Genomic DNA, 10,000 nt, shown 5'->3' on the forward strand with positions numbered 1-10,000 from the left:
CTCTCTCTCTCTCTCTCTCTCTCTCTCTCTCTCTCAGTGTCTGTCTGTCTGTCTGTATTGCTTTCGTCGTTTCTTAAGACGCCTGAAGTAACAGTATTGCATTTGTGTTATTAAGTCTAATCATGCGATGGCGCTATGTTTTATTCAGCTGTTGGAATTGCTAGACAAATTAGCTCTGGGTTGGCGTAACGGGGTTTACCTTAAGAATACAAAACCCCGTTTAAGAGGTTTCCAGATTGGAACTTTTTTTTTTTTTTTTTTTTTTTATCAAACGGACAGAACAGAGGTTGCTGTGGAACGTTTAAGATAAATCAGCCTTTGATTTATTTTACTGAACGAGTAGAAAAGTAGTTGCAATTGAACATGTATTTTGATTTTGCCTTTTTAAAACGCATTGTCAGTGGTCGTATCGCAACTACCCAAAATATACTGATGATAAGGCGATAGTTTCAAATGATGTATATTTTTGTTGTTGTTGTTGTTGTTGATTCCAGAAGTGGCATTCCATTGCAGAAATAATCTTCAGGGAACTGTTGCCACCCGCAGAAGTCGGTTATTTGAACACGACATAGAAATGGTTAATGGGAGACTATTACGGTCAATACAGATCAATGACTTTTAATAATGGTTGCACAAGTAATCACCGTGTAGTGTGTCTGTGTTAGTTTACATACATATAATACACACATATGCATGTAATATCTATATACATTTACGTAAATGCTTACACGCATATATATACACAAATGCATACATACAACCGCAAAGACGGACAAAAACATGTAGAGATCGCTTTGACATTTACCCAGATCAGTGTTATTAATCACAAATTGTACAGATTTCATGGTTGCTCTCGTACGTGATTTTCTTTGATACTTGCGTACGTGGTTAACGTGATTTTTTTATATTCTGTACGTGGTTTTCTTTGATACGTACATACGTTATTAACGTGATTTTCTTATATTATGTACGTGATTTTCTTTAATACATACGTTATTAACGTGATTTTCTTATATTATGTACGTGATTTTCTAACGTGATTTCCTTTCCTTGCAGGTAAGAATCCTTGGTTGGTCGCCTCCCTTGCCCTTTAGACCGGACAATATGAACCAGGTAGGTGTTATTTCAGTTGTTCTAACCAGCCCGGAAGAACACTTAACTTCATGCAGAACACTTTTAGATCTGTGAGGGCTATTGTCGATTTTATTTATTTAGTTATTCTTGTTTACCCCTTTTCCTTTGTTTCAGTTTTATTTATTTTTGTTCCCCTTTACTTACTTTGTCGTCAAGTCTCCTTGAAAGTGTTTGGATGAATGTTAAGTGTTCTTTTGAACACCTAAGATAATCCTAAATCGGTATAAGGCTAAATGAGATTTCGATAAAATTTCATGAAACATTAAAGGAAACGCTGAATTTTTCAAACAAGTCTGAGATTACATTTCTGACAAGGATTGAAGTTTAAAGAACATTTATAAGTAATTATTCAAAGTTCACCACAGATGTTCAAGAGAACTTGAACCTCGTCGGACGTTTGATTTTTGTTATTTATTCGTTTTTCATATGTTCCTTTTGGTGTAGTTATGAAGGCTGGTGTAGGGTGTGTGTGTGCGTGTGCGTGTGCGTGTGCGTGTGCGTGTGCGTGTGCGTGTGCGTGTGCCCGTGTGTGTGCCCGTGTGTACATGCGTGGGTAGGTGTGGATTGCGCATGTGTGCGTGAGTGCTTGTGCGAATGTATATTTATCTTTACAATGGAGAAGATTTTTGTCGTATTTGCACTTTCGCTGCTGCCGCTGCCAAGCGTTTGAGAGAGTAAGAATTTTGAATTCCCTTTTTTAGCACATATAGGTCAAACAAGGTATCGCTTTTAGTCGGGATGGGACACCAGCTAACATTTTAATTCAAGTTTCGACGCACAGGGGGTGGGGGGAGGGGGGGGCTACATCACGCTGGTTGTCTCTACGAAAGATTTTTTTCTTATTTCTTTTTTAGTTTGTTTCCTTTATTTTTTTCTTTTTCTCTCCCTTTTTTATTGAATGATGTAGTCTCAGAAGGAAGGGTTGCGGTTCGCGGCTTCGGAACAGTTGGTAATTCTTGTAATGGATTATCTGCATGGTGTGTAAGGTTCGGGTTGCTTTTTTTTTTTATATCTTTTGAATATTTTTTTTTTTCTTCTCTCTCCCTACGCCTTATCCGATATTGATATGGCGTCTCCTTGCTGCGCTACGAGAGACTTAGAGTAAGTTGTTTGTTGCCATAACATATTTATTGCTGACCTCTGAAACTTTGATCTGAGCACAAGGTTGCCACACCGAGAGCACATCTTATTTCGTTAGATATATCTGCATGGCACCCGATTTTTTTTTTCTTTTTTTCTCTCTCTCTCACACACTGTTTGTTTACTTGTCTGTGTGTTTGTTCATCTTTTGCGGCTGTTTTGTAAGCCGTTTGCTGTTTGTAACTGTCGTTGCTTTCCCTTAATTTTTTAAATAGTTGTTTTTGAATGTGATGCTTATGTATCCCCTCGGGGCACACACATGAAGGCAATTTATACGTATGTTGATGTTTACAAGGTAAATATTATGAAGTCCTGTGTGTGTGCAATGTACAGAGGCATTGTATTGAATTTTGATGTATTGCAGAAGAATGAAGGCCTTTGGACATGCTTAGACATGCAAACGTCATAAAATTTTAATGTTCACGGAATACTTGCAGCATCTCGATCTGAAGGAAGCTTTCTTATCTCGACAAGTGTACAGGTCTCGAGACGAGGAACTCTCCTCGTCCGCTCCGTGTGCTCGAACGAGGCGACGCGCTGAAGGCTCGTCGCGAAACGGCCACGCGAAACGGCCTCGTGAAACTCGTGATATCCGCCGCTGCGTGGGGAGGCGTCCGAGTCTTGTTGACCTTGACCCGGCCTCGCCCCTCGTCTACTGTCCTTGCCTTGCCCTGCCTTGCCTTGCCTTGCCTTGCCTTGCCTTGCCTGAGCTGGCCGGCCACCGCCGCGAGAGCGAGCTAGGCGGCGAGGAAGCAAGCCCGGCGCTCGCTTGCTCGCTCGCTCGGTCGCTCGCTCGCTTGGGCCGCGCGCCAAGAGACTCGGGCCTTGCACAAGAAGGGCCTTTCCTAGCCTAGCTTATCCTCCCCCCCCCCCCCCCTCCTCCTCCTGCTTGCCCCCTTCCCCTCTTCCTCCTCCTTGCTCCCCTCCCCCCCCTTTTTTTGTAACTATTAGCCTCCTTTGCTTCTGACTCTTGTCTTGTTTCTTCTTTTACAAGGTTGCCCTTTCAACTCTCTCTCTCTCTCTCTCTCTCTCTCTCTCTCTCTCTCTCTCTCTCTCTCTCTCTCTCTGTGATTTCTTAATCTTTCATTTATTTACCTTCCAATCCACCTCTGTCCTACCCTTTAATTTCATCGTCCTCCCTTTTCATTCCCCTCTCTCTGCAGTCTTCGCCCTCCCTTCGTACCTTCTATCCCCTAACCCACCCACCCTTCCCACCCCATCTCCCTTTTCTCCATCTCCCTTTTCTCCATCTCCCTTTTCTCCATCTCCCTTTTCTCCATCTCCTCTCCATCCTCCTTTGTGCTTGCTCGTCCCGCCTGCATTGCATCTTCTTCCCTCCTGAGACTTCCCCCCCCCCCCCCCCCCCCCCCTTTACTATCCTCCGTGGTCATCGGTTATATCGCAATGTTTTCTTTTATCATAGCCCGCAGTCGTATGTTAAACTTGATAGACCTTTATTGGACGCCTCGGCCATTCTTCGGCCGTGTTTTGATCTGATGGCAACGTGAGCTCGCGATAAGCTTTGATGTACTGTGATATAGGAGGAACCTATGCACCGCTGTGTACGGGCGCGTTTTATATGCTAATAGGCCCTCTTGAAGAGAATTTATATGCAAAGTAATATTGTATACAAAAAGAATTCGATTTATTTATACACACGTGGGCTTGTTGTTGTCCGCGTGGGTTAAGGTGACGGAAAATCCTCCGGGGCGTTGAGGGGGCGGCGGTGGTGGCGGTGACGGCGGCGGCGGCGGTTTTGGAGTAGGAGCAGGAGTAGGAGCAGGAGTAGGAGCAGGAGTAGGAGCAGGAGTAGGAGCAGGAGCAGGAGTAGGAGTAGGAGTAGGAGGAATACGAAGCGGTGTGGCGATACGGTTGCCGATATGACGATGGCGAGAGAGGTATGCGGCATAGATAGAAATTCGTTTTTGTGGCGTTTTTTTTTTTTCACCCCAAAATCCTGTGCTATTGCGGCGGTGTTTACATCTATTTTTTTTCTGGCTCCTGATTTACGTGTATACATATGTATATTATAATGCCTGGGTGTCGTGGTCATGATTACAGGTTTTTAACATTGATGAACTTGTTCCTCCTCCTCCTGCCCCTCCTCCTCCTCCTGCCCCTCCTCCTCCTCCTTCTCTTCCTCCTGCCCCTCCTCCTCCTCCTTCTCTTCCTCCTGCCCCTCCTCCTCCTCCTTCTCTTCCTCCTGCCCCTCCTCCTCCTCCTTCTCTTCCTCCTGCCCCTCCCCCTTCCTCCTGCCCCTCCTGCCCCTCCCCCTTCTTCCTCCTCCTGCCCCTCCTCCCCCTTCCTCCTCCTTCTCCTGCCCCTCCCCCTCCCCCTCCTCCATGCACCCCATTCCCTCATGCAGTGTCTCCTTAATAAGTAATCACGTAGCTTCAACAAGTAAAGAAAAGAAATAAAATTGGAGCCAAATGAAGAAAGACTCGCGAAGAAAAAAAGGGAAAGAAAAAGGAGGTGTAACCAGTCCTTGTTCCGGTGGCGTGACAGGGGTCATCGTTGCTGCGTGTGATAACTACCGGCATCGGAATTATTGATGGCGGGGAAAAGAAATGCAAATTATTTTGTTTTCGACACACCACACCTCGTGTCACATTCGTCTTGGATGAAGCTACTTGCAAATTCTATTAATGATTGAGATATCGCATAGCACGCGTTTTGTTTTGCCTGCAGTCTCTCCCGTCGCCCGCCAGGGGAATGAATTGGTAAAGAACGAGAGGTAAAGACACAAGGAAAAAATATATATACACTTTTCCGGCATATATTTTATAATGCGTTTTTTTTTTGCGTGCGTTGTTGTCTTTTTTTATGTATATTTTCGAAGCCGGCTTTATTTTACTAAGCGTTTTTTTGGATTTTTTTTTTTCGAATAGTGTTGTAACGTGTAGGTCGAGGAAACGCTTAGTGGCTGACGGAGTGGGGGTGGGCGTAGGGGTGGGCGTGGGTATGGGGGGGGAGAGGGGGGTGAGGGGTGGCTGGATCAAGATTTCCTCTTAAGATGGTAAGGCTGACTTGTACACTCATCCAGAGGAGAAGGCGATAGTGGGGGGAAAACAACGATGCTGGTGAGAGTAGAGGATGATATTAAGAAAGCCAAAATTAGATCTCCGTTTTACCTTTGCGTCGCCGGAGCCTGAATGGGTTGAATGAATTTAGTGGCACCGGTTGAATAGGAGGAGGAGGGGCATTGAAGAGGCGCTAGGAAGAGCGAGAGACTTTGATTACTTGTAGCGTGTTTCTGGAAGGTGGTGTACTCTCCTTCTTTCTTTTCTAAGGAAAATGCAGTCTTAGAATATTAGATTGAGGGTATAACTTCACCCCCGCCCCCTCCCCCGCCCCCTTCATGCCCCGCCCCCTTCCCCTACGCAGTCGTTCTTTTTTTTTTTTTTTTTTCTTTTGCTCTTTTGACTAATTATGGTGGAGGTAATGAATATGTTGATGGATATATGTGGCAGTAATAAATGATGGATGTAGATTTTGATCTCTCTCTCTCTCTCTCTTTCTCTCTATCTATCTATCTCTCCTCGATTGATAATAAGAAGTAATCGTGGAAATTGGTTAAGATGGAGATGGTGAATTTTGATTTTTTTTTTTCTTCTTTTTTGATGTTTATTTATTCATTGTGACGTCGAGTATTATATTTGGAGAAAGTTTGCTCTAAACAGTTTGACTAAGCAGCTTCAAAAGAAATTGTTTCTCGCTCGCTCTCGCTCTCTCTTTCACTCTCTCTCTCTCTCTCTCTCTTTCTCTCTCTCTCTCTCTCTCTCTCTCTCTCTCTCTCTCTCTCTCTCTCTCTCTCTCTCTCTCTCTCTCTCTCTCTCTCTCTCTCTCTCTCTCTCTCTGTTTGATCTCCTACTTTTCTCTCTCTCTCTTTCTCTCTTTTATCTCTCCCTTTCTCTCTCTCTCTCTCTCTCTCTCTCTGTTTGATCTCCTACTTTCTCTCTCTCCCTCTCCCTATCTCTATCTCTCTTTGTTTCTCCCCGTCCTCCTCCTCCTCCCCCTCCTCCTCCACGTCCTCTTATCTGTTTTTCTTGAAGACGTCCATGTGTCCAGGACGAAGTGCGCTCTCGCTGCCGCCTCCTCCTCCTCCTGAAAAATGCATAGAGGCTCGTGTAATTCATAAGAAATTGCGCTCGCCCAAAAAGAGGAGGAATCTGCACCTCAAGCTTTTGATCTGACCCTCTCAACCTCCCGAGGTCAAAACAGGAATAGCGTGCCAGCCATTACAATATTTTTGTTCGAAGATCTCCATGAACGTCAGGCAGGGAATTAGAAAATATCATTTGTATTTCATTTGCATAAACATTCGCTTTGGATTGTCCATTTCTGTATATAAATTGGAATATTATGTTGTTTTTCTCATGCTGGAAGTTCGCGTGAATTGGATGAGAATCGTTGCATTTGAATGTACCGGTCGCGTGATCCCCCCCTTCCTCTCTCCCCCCTCCTCCCCCTCCCCCCGTCCCTCTTGTTTTTTCCTTGGGCTTAGTTTTGCTTCCCAGAAAACATCGGCTGGATCACCACCTCGACGCCGACGTGCACTTGTTGTATGTTTAATGGGGTTGGGAAGGTGGTGTGGGGGGGTAGGGGGTTTGTGGGGCGGGGTATGGGGTGTTAGTGTGTGTGTGGGGGGGGAGTATGGGGTTTGATAGTGGGGGGGGTGGATGGGGAGTATGGAGGTTTGTGGGGGTTAGGGGTGGGTAATGTGTGTGTGGGGGGGGGGAGCTTGTCTTGAGGCAGGGATAGGGGGTTGGAGGAGATTGGTGCGGGGGTGGGGGAGTGTGGGGGTGTGGGGGTGTGGGAGGGGGTTGTGATAGTGCTCTTTCAACCGGGGCTATTTTTTTCGTGGCGTCTTTGTTGATTATAATGTTAATTATGCATTACGGCACATGTTGAATAGGGTGGGTCTCGGTGTTTTTCTCTCGCTCGGCGTTTGGGTAATGGGAGGAGGAGGGGTGGGAGATGAGGGGGAGGAAGGGGAGGAGGAGGAGGGGGAGGAAGAGGAGGAGGAGGAGGAGGAAGAGGAGGAAGGAGGGGGAGGAAGAGGAGGAGGTGGTGGTGGTGGTGGTGGTAAAGAGCAGTGTTAAAGAAGCGAATAAAATCCGCTTAATCTGGAAACAAGAGAGCGTTTAAGGGGTAGTGTTAAGAGCGCACAGATTCGTTCCCGTCGGCGTCTTCGGAGACTGGCCACCGACCGAGGCCACTTGGCGGTTCTCATCTCTTACTTTACACGCGGGGGGCGCACTCGGCGAAACCTTTTTTTTATTTTTTTATTTTTTTTATTTTTTTTTGGGGGGGGAGGTATTTTTCTGGTGGTGGAACTCTTTTTAGGGGGTGAATTGGAGGGATTTTCAGGGGGTGGAACCGTTTTTTTTTGGGGGGGTGTAAGGAGGGTGTGTGCGGGGGGTGGTATTCGGGCCTGTGGAACTTTTTTTGAGATTAAGAGGGAGTTGGTTCAGTCAGTGGAAGCCTTTTCTAAAATCTTATCCAACCCTTTCTGCCCCGAACCTCCTCCTCCAACCTCCTTCAACCCCCTTCCCCCTTCTCTCTTATCTCGCTCTTTCGACGTTTTTGTTATCCTTTTGTTTGTTTTTTTTCCGACTTCGAGGTGTCATAGAAAGAGGTAGTGAGTGAGTAGTGGGCGTGCTAGTCTCAGGAATAAGGGGGATGCTAGTGTGATGCTTCCCCCTTACCCCTTACCCCTTACCCCTTACCCCTTACCCCTTACCCCTTCCACCCTCCCCCTTACCCCTTCCACCCTCCCCCTTACCCCTTCCACCCTCCCCCTTACCCCTTCCACCCTCCCCCTTACCCCTTCCACCCTCCCCCTTACCCCTTACCCCTTACCCCTCCCTCATCCTCCCCCTTACCCCTTCCCCCTTCCTCCTCCCTCCTCCTCCTCCCTCATTCAGCGATCCTCTTGTTTACAATTATCGCGCGCTAAACAGCTATTTTGTACTCGCGGCCAAGCTCTTTGGATTTTCTTTCTTATTGTGTGTCTGTCTGTAAGTGTAAGTATAAGTAAGTATAAGTTTAAGTGTGTGTGAATTTAAGTGGAATTGTAAGTGTGTGTGAATTTAAGTGTAATTGTAAGTGGGTGTGTGTGTCTGTGTGTGTCTCTGTCTATCTGTCTGTCTGTCCGTCTGTCTGAATGTATGTACGTATGTGTGGGTGTCTGTATGTGCATGTTTATGTGTATGTGTTTGCCTTTTGTGTGGTCAATGCGTCCATCGCGTGAGCATGTAAGAACGAGAGTCCAGATTGTCATTTCCTTGGAACTGCGAACACTTACAATGGTTTATGAAGGATATAAGGTTTGATACCTAACTAAGCGAGATATAACGAAGAAGGGAAAGGGAGAGAGGGAGAGGGGGAGAGGGGGAGCGAGGGGGTGGGGGGGAGCCAGGGACGAGGAACGAGGATGAGCGTGAAAACATGATATATAAAGTTAATTGTATGTTTTCAATGGATATCCTCTGCACCCCGCTTCCAGCAGTATGTAATCGTTTTTTATTCTTTGCGAGCGGAAGTGTAGGGTTGCGATGATGAACGAGTATCATTATATCTAAACTAACTTCCTCGTTTTTTTTTCCCTCGTGTATTTCTCTCTCTCTCTCTCTCTCTCTCTCTCTCTCTCTCTCTCTCTCTCTCTCTCTCTCTCTCTCTCTCTCTCTCTCTCTGTCTCTCTCTTTCTCTCTCTCTCTCTCTTTTCATCCTTGTTAAATTTGACAGTGCGTAATACAATTCATTTTTTTCTCTCTCGGTCTTTTCGGCATAAAAGGGACGTAGAGGAAACAAAGAAAAGGAGTTTCGAATTTCCCTGATATTGCGAAAACAATCTTCCGAGGAAATTTCCAGGCCAATATATCAGGCGCGAAATAGCCTAGGGTTGGCGGGTTTTTGGCGGGGTTTTGGCGGGATGGCGGCTTCTATGGCTGGCGGGACGGCGCGGTCCGGTGACGCATATCGGCCGGGGATCATCAAACTTCGAGCAACTATCGTTTAAATAATGGCGCAAGTTTGTTCATATTTCATGTGGATGGCTTATAGAATGAAATTATCATCAACTTTGGACATTTTGCCTGCGCTTGTAGGGGAAACCCATCTTCTCTACGGCACTCAGGTTTGGTGGACAACCGTCCGGGGGCGACCCGGTTATCGCTCGGCGTGTTTTAGCCGATTGTGCCTTTGTGCGCGTCTGTCTGTTTCTGTGTTTTGGCTGCGTTCAAACCCGGATTTACTCCATTTCCATCTGCTTAGTCCAACATGTGTGGGGCTCCGTCCCCCCCCCCCTCCCCCTCCCTCGCTTCCAGTTACTGCTTCCCTCTTTCCCTCCCGCTCCTTCCCCCTCTTTCCCTCCCGCTCCTTCCCCCTCTTTCCCTCCCGCTCCTTCCCCCTCTTTCCCTCTCGCTCCTTCCCCCTCTTTCCCTCCCGCTCCGTCCCCCTCTTTCCCTCCCGCTCCTCCCCCCTCTTTCCCTCCCGCTCCTCCCCCCTCTTTCCCTCCCGCTCCTTCCCCCTCTTTCCCTCCCGCTCCTCCCCCCTCTTTCCCTCCCCTCCTCCCCCCTCTTTCCCTCCCGCTCCTTCCCCCTCTTTCCCTCCCCTCCTTCCCCCTCTTTCTCTCCCTTCCTCCCCCCTCTTTCTCTCCCCTCCTTCCCCCTCTTTCCCTCCCGCTCCTACCCCTCTTTCTCTCCCCTCCTCCCCCCCTCTTTCC

At 47.0% G+C, this 10,000-nt stretch overlaps 1 protein-coding gene across 9 annotated transcripts in view; it reads left to right on the plus strand.

Annotated features, from left to right (window-relative positions):
- LOC122264174 (uncharacterized) overlaps window positions 1-10,000 on the plus strand; it is a 373,495-nt gene that overhangs the window by 73,967 nt on the left and 289,528 nt on the right. For 5 of the 9 annotated variants that reach the window (XM_043032934.2, XM_043032943.2, XM_043032954.2 and 2 more), the window contains exon 2: window positions 1,057-1,113. The exons of the other annotated variants lie outside the window; for them this stretch is intronic. In XM_043032934.2, the coding sequence (XP_042888868.2) occupies window positions 1,057-1,113 (57 nt within the window). The remainder of the gene's footprint in view (window positions 1-1,056; window positions 1,114-10,000) is intronic. 9 annotated transcript variants of the gene reach the window in all.

The sequence above is a fragment of the Penaeus japonicus genome, unplaced genomic scaffold (genome assembly GCF_977035675.1).
Source record: "Penaeus japonicus unplaced genomic scaffold, GWHDUDI00000001_assembly GWHDUDI00000006, whole genome shotgun sequence".
Lineage (NCBI taxonomy): Eukaryota > Metazoa > Arthropoda > Malacostraca > Decapoda > Penaeidae > Penaeus > Penaeus japonicus.